Here is a 19,015-nt window from a genome sequence, read left to right on the forward strand (position 1 = left end):
CTAATTTTAGGTCTATTCATAGAAAATCAGTTTAAAATAACAGATAAAAATTTGAAGTTTCTCCCTTCTATCATTATTTGTTATTTCACAAAAGTTGTGACTTATTACGACACTAATTATCTTAAATAATTAGTAATTGAAGTATACTCAATGTTCAGAATTGACAGAAAAGCTCCGGCATAAAACCTTAATAATGGGAAAAATTAATTATGTATTTGTTGAAAACCGTTGATAACTTCAGTACAGGTAGAGGTAGGTATAGGGAACCATTTTGCACTATGATATAAAACTGATAGTGTTATTAAATGCATGGCAAATATACAGAGTGTTCCACCACAAATATTACGGTTGTCTGGATTAGATGGATTCATTGGGATTAAACTTCTACACCATTTCTTCATTTTCGATAAAATTGAATGTCTCAAATATATGAAAACCTAGGTTTATTGGATATTATTCAGAGTTGACCTAATTTTCGATCTAGAATTTGAAAAAGTTAATATAGAACGTTCTATTTATGAAAATATTAGTTGTATTTGCTTAACTACTATTGAGCAACTTGTATGGTTAGAAATATGGGTATAAGAAAATTTTTTTGAAAAATGTCATCGTTAGCTAGGAACCGATCAACCATATGTGATTTGGTTCAAAACTCCTTAAATCTGGTGATTCTTTATGTACCAAGAGAATGCAGAGGCTAATCTTCAGCTCCAGCTGAAATCTTCTTCTAATCAATAAACGCAGGAACTCTCTTACTACCATTACCTTTTCCTTCACTAGGTAATATGGAGATGTTATAACATTGTCTCTCTTCCCTACCATTTTCGATGACCCGGCAACTCTGTATACTTATGAGTTGCGTTAAAATATGTAAATATCAATAATACAAATAATAAAAATTTTAGGTTTTTAAATTATCACGTGTAAATTTAATCTGTCTTCCAATTTTGGGACAACCTATATAGCTAGGAATATGGCTATGAGAAAAATTTTTAGAAAAATATCGTTCTTTTACTAGAAACCGTTTCATTACATGTGATCTATCCTGTATACTTATATTGTAATATTTAAATATAAATAATGAGGATTTTCCAAATTGGAGGTTTTCAACTTCTTTCGTGTATATTTAGTCTGCAGGTTTTTTACTTTTTCTTGTACATTTACTCTCTCTTTCTATTCCTGATACTCTGGGAACAACTACCTGCACGACTTCGGTATAAATTCAATACAGGATTATGATAATTCATTAGTCGAGTCAGTATCAATTCAAATAAAGTTTTTTATTTATCATCTACACAACATGACGTGTCATAGATTTTATTAAACTTGTTTGTTTCGACACGCAATTTCGGTTCATCGTTTACATTCTACCGAATATGTACTTTACAAAATGTTCGATTTTGTTGGTTCAACTGACTAATATTTACTTGCGTTTATGAGATGGGTGGATTATTTTCCCTCTAATTAGATTAAGTATTATATAAAGGGTAAATACTGGAAGTGAATAGCATTTGACTCGATATCTACTCGCAAAAGTGTTTAATATCATTTATAATATGATTTTTCCTCGAAAATAATTAGCTGCTATACAAAGTATGGCTATTGAATAACGAATTTGATGATATTAAATATTTTATTTGGATACTATTATACAGTGCTTTTCAGATAAAAGTATCCACCTTTAATAACTTTTGTAAAACTGGTATTTAGAAAAAATCCAAAAACACGTCAATTTATGTTGGAAGGGGCAAGCATTATGGCTTATTTAAACTTACTGGAAAAGCCACCCCCTCACCCCTAGCAGCATCCCCTTTATTTTTTTAAATTACTTTTCATATTTTTTATGTAAAATTTGGATACTCCTCTTTGAGCTGATTTCAAAAATGTATAATACTTGTAGGTTAAAGTGGTTAGTTTATGAGATAAACAATTTTTCTTTTAAGAGCACAAATTTTACTTATTATTTACTTTCACCTTATTTGCCTGTACTAAAATGGGTTGTACAACAGTTCAAACTCTTTAATCTTTTTAACTGTGCTATTTATTATGAGGTTACAATAAGTGTTCAAAATGAGTACCATTCACTTCCATACAATGGTATAATCTATTTTGAAATGCCTCTCTGACATTGCTTAATACGGCTGGATTTAATTGTCGACATTCATTTTCTATCCTCTCTCGTAAATCATCCAGAGATTCTGGTTGGGTAGCATAAACTTTTGTTTTTAAATACCCCCATAAAAAGAAGTCTAGGGGTGTTAAATCCGGTGACCTAGGTGGCCACTCCATCATCTGCCCCCTTCTACCTATCCAACGAGCGGGGAATGTTTCGTTTAAAAATTGTCGGACAGGCATAGCATAGTGTGGGGGAGCTCCGTCTTGTTGAAATACCAGTAAATCTTCGGAAAGGTTATCATCATTTTCTATTATTGTTGTAATACGTGGGTCAACCCCTTCCCTGAGTAACTCAAGATATGATTCACCATTTAAATTTCCGTTGATGAAGAAAGGTCCGACAATGTGGTCACCTAGGATACCACACCAAACGTTTAACTTTTGGGGATGTTGTGTATGGAATTCACGCATAATATGTGGATCACTTTCAGCCCAATATCTACAATTATTCCTACTTACTAAGCCATTTAATGACCATGAGCATTCATAAGAAAAGCAAATATTGTTTAACAATTGTGGATTGTTATTGATAATTTGCGTCATAGATTCGCAAAACTCTAGACGAGGATCAAAATCATTTTCATTCAACTCGTGCACCAACTTAACTTTGTATGGGTGGTACTTGAATTTATGTAGAACTCGGAAAACTGTAGAAGATGAAACACCGATCGCTCTACTTATTGTTGACAACGATTGGGGTTGTTGAGCCTCTAAGCTGACTTGCCCTAAAATTGCCACTTGGATTGTTTCGTTATTTACGAGTCCCTCTCGCTTATGCACTTTATTGCAAACAGACCCTGTTGTGCTAAATTTCTCCATCAGTTGAATTACATACTTATGAGTTGCATGTCTTCCGTCATGTAATTCGTTAAATATTCTAGCAGGAGCTCTTGCACAATTATTATTTTGGTAGTATAAACCTACAATTTCAATTCTTTCTTGCAAAGAGTAAACCATTTCAGAGAAACAAAATAAATAATGTATCAAATTACACTATCAATAGTGACTACAAATTCTAGTTGACAATGTCAAACTTTAATAAAAAGTAGAGTTTTTTGTTGTTTGGATTTTTTAAGTAGAATAAATAGCACAGTTAAAAAGATTAAAGAGTTTGAACTGTTGTACAACCCATTTTAGTACAGGCAAATAAGGTGAAAGTAAATAATAAGTAAAATTTGTGCTCTTAAAAGAAAAATTGTTTATCTCATAAACTAACCACTTTAACCTACAAGTATTATACATTTTTGAAATCAGCTCAAAGAGGAGTATCCAAATTTTACATAAAAAATATGAAAAGTAATATAAAAAAATAAAGGGGATGCTGCTAGGGGTGAGGGGGTGGCTTTTCCAGTAAGTTTAAATAAGCCATAAAGCTTGCCCCTTCCAACATAAATTGACGTGTTTTTGGATTTTTTCTAAATACCAGTATTACACAAGTTATTAAAGGTGGATACTTTTATCTGAAAAGCACTGTATTATATTTATTATCACCTTCAATTTATACCTCTACTCCATACATATCTCCGTGCTAAGCTTACATTGTTCGAAACAGTACAGGAAGTACTTTTCAGTCAGTTCATTCAGGAGGCGCGCCGCTCATCCTTTCAGAGTTTCAACAGACTCAAATTGACTTCCTTTCAATGCAGATTTGATTCGTCGCAAAATGTCATTACAAACATTTTTCCGAGCACTAGATTTGTACACACTTTTCGCATGTTGAAATTTTTATAGAAAATTTGCCGCACACATTCTTTGTCATATTGAAAATGCTCACACCACACGTGGACACAACAAACATTAATTGCCATACACTTGTTTCAATAAATTATAAATTTCAGTTACAGTTTCATGTTAAGTTTCAAAATAATTGGATGCTCTATTTCTACATGGATCATTTTTAAAGCAAAACAAAAAACCAGCCCCTATACAAACGAAGACTACGGCTACACTGGTTTGTCTACATACACAGTAGACATCTTATTCGAAAGAGTATGCTTCATACTAAATAGCTGACAGCCGTTAACCTTTGGCGCAACTGTAGCAGCGCCAGTCTCTTTATTCAATAGCCACACGTCGTATTCTGAAGAAGAAGCGGAATTAATGTAGAATACAAAATAGATTTATGATGCAAATTACCACAAAACCTATTAAATTGAATGAAATCTAAATATACACGTCTCCAAAAGCTAAGTATATTTCCTAATCGGAACTAAATTGATCTAAATTTTGCTTTTTTGGAATTTTTTCGTTTGATTTTTGGATCTGTAATGAGCGACATGTTAAGAAGAAAATTAACTATCGAAGAGTCTTCGCATGCTATTGGATTATTCTCTAAGTTGTCTCAACACGGTCGGATATTGAAAATCAACTAAAAAATCGATGCTTAATCAGTTCCAGTAAACTGAAAATATTCCTAAAAAATGAAAAACTGGAAACTCAAGGGTAACAAACGTCATTGATGTTCGTTAGCTGAGACTTATGGCTCGTAGAAATCGTCGTAAGACTTACAGAATCCTGAGAAGCTACTTTAATGCTAGATGTATTGCTGTACTGATCTCAACAAAACGGAAAATAATCTGGTATGCTAATTTAAGTTTCGGGTAACTTTTGAAGAGCACCTGTGCATGGGCAACAAAGATTAGCTTATTAATTGGAATACAAACACTGGAGAAATGAATCCATAACGCCATCTTCACAGAGTCTCGTTATGGATTCTTTTTACTCAGAGGAGAACGAATATTGATCCAGATCCATATAGTTCCAAGATATTAACCCCTTTCGAGGAATCACCACTATGGTCGGAGCAGAAATTTGTTCTAATGTCCGTACTGTGTTGATTATATCGGAAGAAAATAGATAGGTATAGAGTAAGTCCAGGAAAGATAACCATGGAGAACAGATAAGCTTGGTATGGTATTTTTTTTTGTTTGTTAGTGGACAGGGTTGGCGCGTCGGCTGACAAAGTAAGCTGGTAAGCTGTAATAAGAGTGTTTTGTTGTCCACTACGGGGAATATTTCATGTGAAGAAATTTTCTATTGTGTTTTCAAAAATTACTGAATGGCTACTGCGATGCTGCGGAGTCCTACAAAATATCAAATTAAATTTCTAGTCAAAACGTAGTATTGAAACTGGCTATCTCCAACTCTACAGAACAATCGGGAGAGATGGTTCCAATTTTCTCGAGAAAAGATGGCAATTTTATTTTCAGATGCTAAACAAGTACATAAAATCTGTGCAAAAACCTGATACATGGGCACATGATCTATCACAAGCAATCAAAAGCGTTGTTGATGAAAGGTTTTTAACCGAATTATTGGAGACTTAGAAATATATTGGCTCATATTAAAAATTTTTCATGGTAAACTCAGGCATTCGCAAAGACAGCAGACTGTGGAGAGAGCAACTCTCTCTCTCCAAAGCTTTTATGATCAGAAAAGTTCAAATTGAAGATTTGAAGAGAATCATGCGGGACCTAACCAAAAAAAAGAAGATCCCAAAGTGGACTCTCTAAGATAAACACAGAACCTAGCCAAGTTTCTGACAACGATTTAGATCAACAAAAAACAAACACGCAACTGTTGACAAGAAATTAAATTGCCTTATACTACAGAGAAAGCGGATGTGCAATCCACGCAATCCAAGATAGAATATATAATTAAGACCTTTGTAGGGTCTTGGAAGAGATAATGAAAATCACGACATATTTTCTGTCTATGCGACGAGGTTTTCCAAGATCCATTTCGCAGAACAGCTAAGAATTGAACGCAAATTTAATAATGAAATTCGAAAATCTTGTTACGACTGGCTCAATTTGTTTTCAAGTCGTCATCTTGAAGTAAGTATTTGTAAATCAGAAGGTATCTCCATAGCTAGACCATGAACCGAAAGGAAGTGGGAAGCTATTTTGATTTGCTTCAGACAACTAATGCACAAAATTCTTTATTTGGTAAATCTGCAAACATATTCCATATCAATGAAACGGGTCTCCAAGTCAACAGTAGATCAGGCAATGTGCTTGCCAGAAAGAGGTTCAAAGCTCTGTCGACAGTAACATTCGCTGAAAGAAACAATCAGTTTGGTAGTTTTCTGCAATACTGTGGGTAATTATTTACCTCCTGTAGTTGTAATGAGCGAAAAATTGGAAAATGGGAGTGTAAGTATGATCTGCCATCGGGATCTATGTTGATATTGGCACACACATTATTATCAGCCTTTGGCAGAATCCGCCAAAAGTGAATTTTTTGGACATTATATTACCAGATACCAATTCCATGAGCTTCTAAATGTAAGTTGGGGAGAGGCGGCTGATGTATAAAATGGTTAGTCTGGCTTCAAAGCCACAGAAATTCTACCATCGCAATATTTTACTGATTCATGACTTTTCTTGTCGAAGAATCCTTTTCTGCTAAAACTGTAACTTATCGCCCCAAAAACCAACAGAATTTACAAACCAACCAAACGGTGACTTGGAAAAGCAGCCATCAACTTCTAAACCATACATAAATGCAGCTAAGCAAGTACCGACTATTTATTTTTTTACTTCTTCAGAACATCTGTACAATCCCAAAGAAAAATAGACAAAGGCTCAAGAGAAAGAAAAACAGGCAGAAGACAAAAAGTCTACAAAGAAAGATAAAAAGTATTCAAGACAATAAAGAAAAGAAAAATAGAATTTTCAAACAGTTAACATGAAGAAGTGATTTTAGAAAGTGGATTAAATACATACACTGTAACAATTGGTTACACGAAAACTACACGTATTTCGCAGACTTCTGTCAAAAATGTGATAAACTTGATAAAAAGGAAAAAACTACTCAAGCTTTGAGCATACCTAAATAATTTGTCTATGGCCATCACTACAGGAAGGTACGGGAGAGATGACCATGCCACTCAATTTTCAATTTTTTTCCAAGTTTATACCTTGCTTTCCATTTAAATAGACCAAATTATATTTAACCTAGCCTAATCTAGCCAAATTATGTTGTAGCTATAGCAATAAATATTCAACAGAAAACAATTGATGCGTTTTCAATCCCTAGAAAAATTATGACCATCAATCCCGGACTTACCATATAGTTTTCAAGCATATTTCCACAATGTCATGCCGCTACAGGACCCCAGTTAATTTTGATTAATCATGTGACATCACCTCGAGCTGCGGTAGTGTGGGAAGAAATAGAAATTCAACTTTCTCACAACCCCTGAGATCAGTTACAAAACCATAGTGACGACCATAATACGAGATAAGAAAGTATCGAGGAACTTGGTTGAATACATGTCAAGGGAATGTGCTGATGTGATATTTGCAAATGGAAGTCAGAGAGGATAATATCTATTGTTTAAATATTGTATTGAATTCCTTGATACATTTTTTTCTTCATTATCTTCATTATCAATTTTTCAAACAAGAAAAAAAGATTAGTTTTTGGTATTAAACAGTTAACAAATACCCTTTTATGAATTACCATTAAATTGTAATCAGTATCCTTAGTTTTTAAACAGCTGTGCATTAAATTCAACAACAATGAACTGCACTTATATTGAACAAAAACGCGACGACACGTGTCAAAACAGAAATAAATATTTAGTTATGGATATTTGATCATGTGTATCACCTACAAGGTTAGCAATAATTTTCAAAGTTTTGGTATTATTTAACTAATTTCTAACTAAAGCTGTCAGTTGTATATTGAACTTATATTAAGGATATTGATACGACAAGGAAGATAGTAGAAAAGAAAAGTATTTTATTGTAGATAAAAATCAGGAGATAGGCGGATTTCAAATTTAAAATTTTCGATTTTCGATATATTGAACAGACTAATAATACAGACAAAATAAAATTAATTCGATTTATTCAGAGATTGATTTTATAATGAAAAAACTGCAATTTCGAATTAATAAATACATTGCACATTACGAATAACTTTCCGGAGCAATTTCATTAACTTCGTCTCTAGTTCGGTCTTGCTTCTCCTGTAGATTTATTTCCATGAACCTTTGATCTTAGATAACCCCATAGCAAAGAATTTTGGTTGCTACTGTACTGCTCATCATCTACAAACCTACCTTCCAAGAGAAAACTAGTTTAAGACATCGTGAAAATCAAGTGCGGAGGTGGCTACTGTACTGCTCATCATCTACAAACCTACCTTCCAAGAGAAAACTAGTTTAAGACATCGTGAAAATCAAGTGCGGAGGTACACCAACCTGTCGTAATTATTAAATTACCGAAACTGCAGTTTGGAGAATTGTGAATGTCACTCATTTAAACAAGAAACTTAAATTCAATTTAAGAGAGTATAGCTATAGTAGAAACAGTGGAGGTCTTCCATACTACACACTATCTTCTTCTATCAATAGAAATCAAACATAACAAGAGATCGAAACATTTAATTTATGGATAACGATAAGATTTAGGTATAGGAAAGTATACATGAATTTGCCTTATCCTTGAATGCATTAAAATAGAAAACACCGGGTGGTTCTAATTAAAAAAATAAAGAAATTTGATATTTATGAAGTTAAATTTTAAACAGTTTTTATACACAACCTGTATAAAATGAGAAATTTTTCAACATATCTTCAAATACCTGTGACCTTGCTAAAAGCAACCGAATAGGAACCATTTTCATATTTTCAAGGATATCTCCGTAAAAAAAGTAATTTATAAGATTCTGCAACGGTAAAATTTTTTACAAAAAAATTAGCAACTCAAAAAGTATGCATTTTTCGAAAAAAGTTTTCAGACAAGATAAACTAAAATTTTACGTAGATTTCAAAAATTTATTAATATATAGGGTGTTCCATTTAAAATAACAAAGCTACAGTCGATTACCGGTAGAACCGGAAGTCGGCCATCTTTCAAAATATTTTATTTATATTTATCGTATCCGAAAACCAAAATGTAGAAATTTTCATATTTTACTATAAGTATTTTGCCATATACAAATAGTTTTAACTCGTCGTGGGACACTCTGTAATATGAACCCCTCTTAAAAAAAATGTGATACATATTTTTGATTTGTTATATGTTAGTTTGATATCAATACACATCATAAAATTTATTTTTTAAATAAATATTCAACATAACTGTTTCGTTTGTGGTGTTTCAATGTAACAAAAAAACCTTTCATGTTGCAGCTTTTTTCTGGCTATTTTTGAATATAGATCTGTTCATTCTATTCAGTTTTATGTTACAGAAAGAATTTTTTTTTTTGAAACCAGTGTAATCGAAAGCGATATTGATACGTGTTGCGATAGAATAAAAGGAAATAAAACATTATATATTATATGAGATGAAGCCCAGTTTATGATAAATAGCTCAGTTACAATTACCTACTGCAATTGTATATATTTGAGTAATATTTGTTAAAGTTAACCCTTACAAGAAAATATTTATAGTTCTCGTTTTAAAAACGGAAATATGCATCAAGAGAAGTGGATTTTTTAATGTCATACAAATCAAAATCGACGTTTGAAAAAAATATCCACACACTTAGAAAACAGCGGTACTGCATTACATTAATTTAAAAACTTGTTTTATTTTTCTGGAATATGAGCCCATTAGATATCTTAAGACAACTAATATGGTCAACTTCTCTCATTTCAATTTCTATATTCAAAATCGATGCATCCAGAACCGTAATATTCTCATCTTAAATATTCTCTTCTGAAATTCTGTTTCTATTCTTGTTGATTTCTTCAGAATTTTCCTTTTTAGAACCTGAAAGTGATAGTTTTTGGATTTGAGAATGACTATTATTATATAATAATATAACAAATTATCATTTGTTATTATCAATGTCATATCTCAAATACCTCTCATTCCTTCCATAGTTTTTTATCAAACTTTTTTCATTTCGATGGAATATGCGGGTAACTTGGGGTTACAATTGAAAAAAATGTTTAACATGGTTTCTTCCCATTCAAAATTTCACAGGGCGATTTGTCAGTTTCACGTGAAACTCCTGTACGTTTCAATATACTGTACTAATCTCGAGACAAACTTCGGTAAAACGGTTATATCATGAGATAAAAAAATGTTATTGTGAAAAATTATAGAATTCTTTATAGTAATTAATTAACGGACTACACGAAGTGTTGTATAACTACGTATAATATTTGTTACATTATGTGAGAATCGTAGGTACATCTGTACTCTGTAGTTTAATGTACATTGAAGAAAATAAAATTATTATATGTACCTAAAATAGCAACTCGAACTTTCCTTTTTTTTCTTTCACAATCTATATTTTATAGCACAAATAGATTTATTTTGTGATAATCATTGCGAACCGCAAATAATATTAATTTCATTCATTTCACCATAAAAAGAAATCAACATTTGTCAAATTAGAGACCGGACCACCCAATCAGCTAAAAAATTAGAGGTTTGTAGTTAAAACTCAATGTATATAGGGTATTTTCAAGTAAATAGGATACGCGTTTTATATGCTATAAATTAATACTACCCAAGGGTGCTAAGTTGATTTACAACCTGTCGTCAAGGGCAATTGATAAATCCATGGTAATTGTTACTTACGGGTTTCAAAACAGTTCGAAAATGCGTTGTTTACAATATAGGGAGAATATGAATATGTATGTAAATCACTATTTAATGTGTATTTAATGTCTTAAATCAACGTCATATATATAGTAGAGAGCACAAACATCCAGTATACGAGGGTTAATACTTTAATTTTGAGATATCGCAACACTGATTTGAATATGTCAAATCTGACATTGTCAACATCAAGTTTTAATAGTAAACGTACTCAGAACGAGTATTATTTGGTCAAAAGATGAAATTAAATCGCATTTTTTTGCGGTTAAACAAACAGTAGTTTGCATATCAACTCGCTTCGTTTTTTGGTGATGAAGCACCATATAGAGTCACCGTGTTCCGCTGATTTTCAGAATTCAATCGTAGTCCCAAGATACAGGATGAATTTCGTGGGGATTATCCAAAATCTGGTAATGCATACTTAGGCATTAGTTCCACTCGCATACATTCAATATTGCATAAACATTACACTGACGAAATTATTTTTTTGCGTTGGATAGCATATAATTTGACAATCGCTTAAAAAAAGCTCCTCGTGTCGATTGGTGCAAAGAAATACTGAAAAAAAATCAATGACGGTGTTTCAAAAGACGTCTATAAGATCGTGACAGGCGATGAATCATGGCTCTATACATATGAACTCAAAACTAAACAATCGACTGTATTGGTCTTTCAAGTCGAGCCCAATCCAACAAATGTTGTTCAAGCACCAGCATTTTTTAGCCAGACGTGCTCGAAAAAATCAGGAAAACCAATCGCGGAATATACCTCAATCGGAATAAAAAATATGCTTCGACAATTGGTTCAAACTCATGCAAAAGTGATCTGAATGGAGAATATTTTGAAAAACAACAAAGCCATATTCAATTGATAAATACTTGTTTTTATTTGTCTATCTCAAATCTTGGGTAACAACCCTCGTATTCAAGTACGACCGACATTTTTTTTTTTCATGCTATTTTTTCTACTGCTCTTTCAATTTTTCGCTTATATTAATAAAGTGCTGATGCTATCCCATATTCATCACAGGGTCACTATGTAGAGATTTTTCAATTACGTCCACTTTACATTTTAAAAATTTCTGCACTACAGAATTTGAAATCTAGGCGACCTGTTCTAACTTTTTTGATATCTTGTTTCACAAAATTTGTTAAAAAACAAAAATTGAAAGAACAAAATATTATTTAATTATATGTAATCTTTATAATAGTGTATATATAACAAATTTATTCAAAAATAAAATTATTCTTAATAAACTGACAATTTTGCGAAACTTGCCGCAATCATCAATAAGGAAAACATGATAAAAATGTAGTAACTATTAAATCATCACGTATATTGCTATTTTTAGGTAGGTCTATATTCACGAAATGAGTTTTATATCAATCATCAATGGACCTATAATGCAATTACGCTCCAACCCTCGTATCGATTATGAAATATGTTAGGGTTACAAGTTCAACAATAAGGGGGTAGAAGGGATATAATTACAGGCGTGAAGGACGAAAAAATATTTTTCTTAATTTATTATGATAGATCCGTTAATTTTAGTACCGTATACACAAGAATTTACCCTTCAAATAATGGATTGAACAGCAGTATCAATTTTTTCTCTTCAACTGCATTTCATATTGTCTCTATCATATTGTCCCGAGTAGTTAGGCCAGAACAAGCTCTTTCATCCAGACCCAGAGATAGAAGTCCAAGGTAGTTCATCCCTCAAAAAGTTTAGATGCCGTTCTTCATTTGGTGACGTATTGAAAATAAGGGATTCAATTATCTAACCATCCATTTCTATGTCTCAATTCAAACATGTCGTACTTTGTTGAAACTAGTCTCTAATTCTATGTAGAGTACAAATGCTTCGCTTTCTTTAAACCGTTCTCTCTTTCTTTATTAACGATGTAGTAGGTTTTTATAATAAATAATATGGAGTGAGATACATACGAAATTCGTGTATTCTTAAGACATTTAAAATAAAATATATGAAATTTAAGAGGAAGAGGAGTTCGTTTCATCGTTTTAATTGTGGAAATTTGACGCTTGAAGATCGTTGGCGCCCAGGTTCTCCACTTGTGTGGAATATTGAGGTTACTAGTGAAGTTATAGAAAACCAACTCAGTATCGTAGCTCGCTGATTTACCCAAATATGGTAAATCGGTATATAGACAAAGGAAACTTACAAAAACCCGTCGCAAAGAGAGATCGATTCGAGTAAGTCTTGCTGTGTATCTGATTGACTATGAAGATTTAGTGTACTTGAAAATTATTCCAGATAGTCGAGCTACTAATAGCAAAGTATACTCGTATAGTGGAGAGAAGATGCGAATGTATGAGATTCTATTGAAGAAATGTCCAGATTTAGTGAACCAAAAGCGAGTTCTAAATGCTGAAGAACAAACTGCGAAATAAGATCGAAGCGCTTAGAGGTGTATAACTCCTAGCACATCCAGAATTTGGTCCAGACCTCAGATTACTATACCCATTACTACCCATAACGAAATTCTTGAGTGGAAAAAAATTTGGACCCGAAGGAAATGTTGAAAATTCAAAGCGTCATTTTTTTTCCATTTAAGCCCAAAGAATGGTTCTACCAAGAGCTTGCTGACGTTGGTTTAAGATAATAGAATGCTATGATTCGAATAGAAACACATTGTTTTAGTCTGATTATCTAATAAACATAAGAAAACGATGTTATTTATGAAACACCCTCCATATTTACTCGACCCTTTTGTTAAACCTCTTCCATCAGGTGTAGGGCATATATTATTGAAGTGTTTAAAAGCATCACTGACTAGCGTGTCGGCATTTTTAGGCTGACATACGAGTTTTTTGTAATCGATACATTTGTTGACCGTTTTTATATCTACTGGTTTAGTTTTTCGTTTATGTGTATGTTTTGCTAACGATAAAAATGACGCTCTGTTCTTGTTTAAAGAGGTCTAAAAAGTGTATCGTATTTTTACTAGAGTCAGTCGGTTATTTGCTTTACTTGTAAACGTTCGAGTTACGAGTTTTAATTAAAGTATTCAGTTTTCACGAGTTTATTATTTACTTCACCTGATCCACAAAAATTCTACAACATATATTGCAGCGATTTATACTATCATCACTTCCCAATGTGGCTTAATATAACCACAAAATAGTGAGATCAATTAGGGCTCATCAGATATCTGACAGCCAGTTGCAATACTCTAACCTTCTATCGTAATTACTATTATTCAACGTTTGATGCAATAATAAAGATGAAACCCACAACAACATCCTAAGTATCTTTACTCTAACGGTAACAATAACTTTTTTCGTACATTCAATATACGTGTCTATCATATTATCATATCAAATGCTTCGTAATTTGTAAGAATCATCAACTTTTATGTGAATTTAACATCGAATTTCATGTGAACAAATATTTAGTAGAAAATAAGATAAAAAAATATTTACGGCCTACTCTTGTGAATTCTATTTAGTTTCTCCTCATTATGGCTCTGTATTATTTGGAGAATACATTGCGTTTAAAGAAACTGCACTTTCAAAACTATGCATTCCAAACTATTTCTGTAACGTTTATAAGGGGATCAAAATAAATTGCCATTTGACCTAACACATCAACAAAAATGTATGCCTTTTGAGCATAGATTCCTTCTATGGTTTACTTCTTTCTATACATCTATGTGATTGAGAGAAACAGGATTTTTACGATAAAGACCATTAAAGCACAAATAAAGCTGTAGTTGTGCCGAAACGAAAGAGATTTTGGACAGTATTAGAAAAAAATCAATGAAACCAACCAAAATATGATTTTTCCTTCGCAAAATTAAGTGCTTACTAAATTGAAATTTATTAATGATCATATTTTCTATTTCATAAACCAATTATTATGAGAATTGTTTAAAAAAATGAGGGCAAAATTATTAAATTATAATTCTATTTATTATTAATATTTTCCTTGATTTATTTTTCATGGAAACATCGTTTTTTAAATTTTTGTTTTTATATTTACTGATTGCTATAACATCACGCAATAAGTTGTGTGACGAACACACAGATGGCTCTGCCATTGACTACTTAGTTATACTATTCAACTAACCCACATAGTGAACTTTTGCTATTTTTAAAACAATGGATTCAAAACAATTTCTTCTGTTAATTTATCATCGCTTTTTGATAAAAAAATACTGTACAAGCTCAATAATGGCTTCAAAGGTATTATCCGGACTCTACTGAATCGAAAAGAATCATTTGTTATTGGTTTGCTGGATTTAAACGTGGTCGTATCGTTGAAGGTGAACGTTCTGGTCATACAATTGAGGTGGTAACTCAAGAAAACATCAAAAAGTCCACAAATTGTTTATATCTAATCGTGAGATAGCCGAGGCCGTAAAGATATCAGAATACAGTGTGTTCACAATTATGCATGACCATTTGACCTAGAGAAAGCTTTTTTCAAAGTGTATGCCGCGTTTACTCACTGTTGATCAAAAAAAACAACGTGTTGATGATTCAGAGCAGTGTTTAGCCATCTTTACACGTAATAAATAAGATTTTTTTGCATCTATATGTGACAATGAATGAAACATAGATCCATCACTTCACTCCCGAATCAAAACTATCATCATTCGAGTAGACTGCTACCGATGAAAAAAGAAACCCCATACACTTTTATAAAGTGTATATATTCATTATTTTGGATTTCCTATTGCGAAACAAGATAAAAAGTACGTAGTACGTAGTACATTTGTTTCTTGAAATGTGTAGACTTTTTTTATTAAAATGATTAGCCAGAGATAACTTACACTTCCTTTTATAAATTACACCAATATTATATTTTTTTATATTATTAATCACATCTAAGAAAGAAATGACCTCTTTATAACCTGACACCTAAAACACCTGCGACTGGTCCAAAACTTTCATTCACGCCTGCGTTTTGCACAAGATCATATGAATTGGACGTTGAAACAATGGGGATCTGTTCTATTCTCAGACGAGACCAGAATAAGCCTTTATGGTAGCGATTCCTGCATGATTCGTAGGAGCGACCGACTTCACAAAAGAGGTTTAACAGCTGATAGTTGTATCATAGATATTTTAGCAATTTATGTGTTACCTTACGTCGACAACATTGGAGATGAATAGCTTTATACATCATGACACAAACTGCTAGAATCGTGCAAGATTACATTGCAGAAGTCGGTTTTCGGGTTATAGAGTAGCAAGTATACAGTACTGACCTAAATCCGATAAAACATTTATGGGATGAGCTAAAAAGAAGAATTCCAGCTAGACTTCCTATCTCAAACTAGATCCCAGAGCTTATTGTTGTAGTAGACGGAGAGAGACTTAATATCCCACAAGAAACAATACTAACTTGATTAGAGTGTTAAGTTTTAAATAGTCAAGAACCCTATTTATGTTAATCATACAAAAGTTTAATTTGTTTAATGCATCTGTTTTTTAGAAACGTCACTGTAGAACTGGCTTAGTATTACTTTTAAGTGAGGAAGAGTAACTGACCGAAACAGAGGTCCAGAAGTATTGCATTTATTTTGTGTCCCCTTAATCTTTTGAGATAATCCGGCAATGTCCTAAAAAACACTAATAAAATTTTGAATTGGGTATTTTTGAAGATGTCTAAGTTATTTAAAATTCTAGCTGTATTTTATAGACATTTACAATCACGTTTTCAGAAATCTTAGAGCTAAAATTTCAAATTGATGTCTCCACTTTTCAAGAAAAAAGGTATATTAAAGATTATTTTCAGCTTTCAGTCTTCAGAATTCTGGGAAATTCGTTCGAATCAACAAAATAGGGATTTGTAAAACTAACTTTTTTACAATGTCTTCGGCAAGTAAGTAGCGCGTACTTTGTTAAGGACATCGTGGAAACGGTCTAGTTGTAATTAGAAATTGTGAATATAGCTTGATTCAGAATTTCATCGAATTTAAGAAGGCATATGAAAACCACGGAAAGGTTAGTTGAACCTAATAGAAAAGCAGTTCTAAAGAGGCGTCCCCAAAAAACTTTGAAATATAAACTGGAAGTCTTGAGAAACACAACATACTTGGATACTTGTTTTCACGATGGTTTTCAATGAGTTTGTTTCAACTACTGCATCAATGATGACTAATGTACGCAAAAAAAGCTAAATATCATAGTTGTGAGAGGTTTAATAGACTTTTATTCTATAAGGACAATTTGTGTAGTATCATCAAAAAATATATTTCCTTATATTATACCCAAAATTTCTTTTCCTTCCACCACTCAATTTTTTTAAACAATTTTTTCCCCAAATACTTATACCCACTTATATATGGCAACTTTAAGTGTGTTTTTCACTTTTATTTTACTGTACTAACTGGAAAGAACTAAAAATCGTTGGCTCGAATGAAATAAGTGCAGCAATAAGTTTGCAGAATAGGAAAATGACAAGCCATATTAAAATAACTGAGGATGATAATAGCAATTCTATTAAACCCTAGCTTCAGTTAAACGAACAACATTACCAAAATATAATAAATAAGATGAAATCTTATTTTCAAAACGCTTCATAGTCAATTAAAACACCTGTATCATTAATACTCCATTGAGCAGTAGCCACATTTCCAGCGCAGAAAATAACTGTTAAAAAGTAATAATAATTTTTCTTGTACCAATTAGTAATTGATGTAATAATCCATTATAATTATCTAATTCATTCAAAAAGAAATAAATACGACTTGGTATCTCGAAATTCCTGAATGATTATAATCATGCCAGTTCCACAATATTCAAAGTGTCAAACTAAAACTCTTTGTATTCATGCAACAAGTTATTGACCTGATTATATTGAAGTACAACTGATTATAAAAGTAAATATGCTGTTTATAAAAATTTTAAATATCTATTTCTCAGTTAACCTAGTTATTTTCTCAGTAATTTCGATACGAATATCTGTCTCCAGTTTCTGAAGGTTGATTCGCTGATGAATGTGTTTTTGAACTTCGTTCCGGTGATGCTCAATTAGAATGAGATCAGGGTTACAAAATGGCCAAATCAAAAACATTCATATATTACATCGAGAACTACCAACAATCGAAATTGACTCTGAATAATATTAATTATGATTAGGCTTGATACTACCATATTGCAATAGCTATTATTCTAATTACCACAAATGTATTGTCAGATCTGTACGGCTAAGACTGTGACTGTGGGTACTTAATTATAAAATAGGAAGAGATTAAAAAACAATTAGTTATTTTGTGATAATAATTTGAAAGACAGAATAATATTAATGAATTTATGTAAAAATACATATAAATAACGTTACTGATCTATAAAATTAGAATAAAATTGATATAACCTCACCTTATGATGTTGTATAATCGCAGATGCTTTCCTTTTTGCAGACATGTTATTTTTCAGTTAGATACCATTAATTACTCGTTGAAAATCTAGTTTAATTTACACAGAAACCTCTTACAAAAGCGAATAACCTTGTGAGAATAATAATTGTCCATGACCAACTAACTGTTTCAAATATTGAGATAGGTCGGCAACGGAATACGTTGACCCGCTTCCAAAATATTGAATTTTGAGGTTATCGCAATGTATAATTCCGTTAAACTTGTGAGAAATTTAAATTAAATATCCGTTAAATTCGCACTTTATGCTTTTTTGATGAATATTGAGTTTATAGTCACTTTTCACTAGAGTTTATGTTAATAAATTAAGACCGTTCTGCAATTACACAAAATCGTTGTACTGATACTGCTGTAAAATCGTATTATGAAACTGAATTTCAGGTAATATTTTAATGATGATGTTTTGAAAACGACGCGTCTACAACGACATGACCTTCTCGATTGTACGGCTTGTCTGCGAGTGAATTATAACCATTTCCCGCTGTAGACCGTTCCCTTCTTGCGTTCGGCCCCGCGACGCTAGAAGCATGCGTTCTCCTATCCCCTCTCCTCTTTCTCTCTCTCAGAAAATGACGATCCCACATGAGTGTGAGGAACTAGTACACAGGACAACTAACAATCTACGATTGCCAAAGAAAATCCGAAGAGGAAGTTTGGGGGGACATGAAGTGACGCCAACTCGACCTCAACCCCGAAGATAACCTTTAATGGTAGCGCGGGCTCAAAACTACTACACAATGGTTTTTGTATATTACGTCAATACGTTTAAAATTTTTAGTACGATGATTATTTTGAAATTATTCAATTTTTCATGTTTTTGAGGAGATTTCATTAATTATTGTTATTTAAGGGGTAAATGGAGGGCAG

General features: G+C 32.3%; 1 protein-coding gene across 4 annotated transcripts in view; it reads right to left on the reverse strand.

The window, feature by feature from the left end:
- LOC130445503 (nucleolar protein 4-like) overlaps positions 1-18,651 on the reverse strand; it is a 92,772-nt gene extending 74,121 nt beyond the window's left edge. For 2 of the 4 annotated variants that reach the window (XM_056781154.1, XM_056781152.1), the window contains exon 1: positions 18,093-18,651. In XM_056781154.1, the coding sequence (XP_056637132.1) occupies positions 18,093-18,137 (45 nt within the window). In that variant the 5' untranslated portion in view covers positions 18,138-18,651. The remainder of the gene's footprint in view (positions 1-18,092) is intronic. The other 2 variants (XM_056781153.1, XM_056781155.1) reach the window with 2 other exon arrangements.
- Positions 18,652-19,015: the final 364 nt, after the last annotated feature.

Source organism: Diorhabda sublineata, chromosome 6 (assembly GCF_026230105.1).
Source record: "Diorhabda sublineata isolate icDioSubl1.1 chromosome 6, icDioSubl1.1, whole genome shotgun sequence".
NCBI classification, from domain to species: Eukaryota; Metazoa; Arthropoda; class Insecta; order Coleoptera; family Chrysomelidae; genus Diorhabda; species Diorhabda sublineata.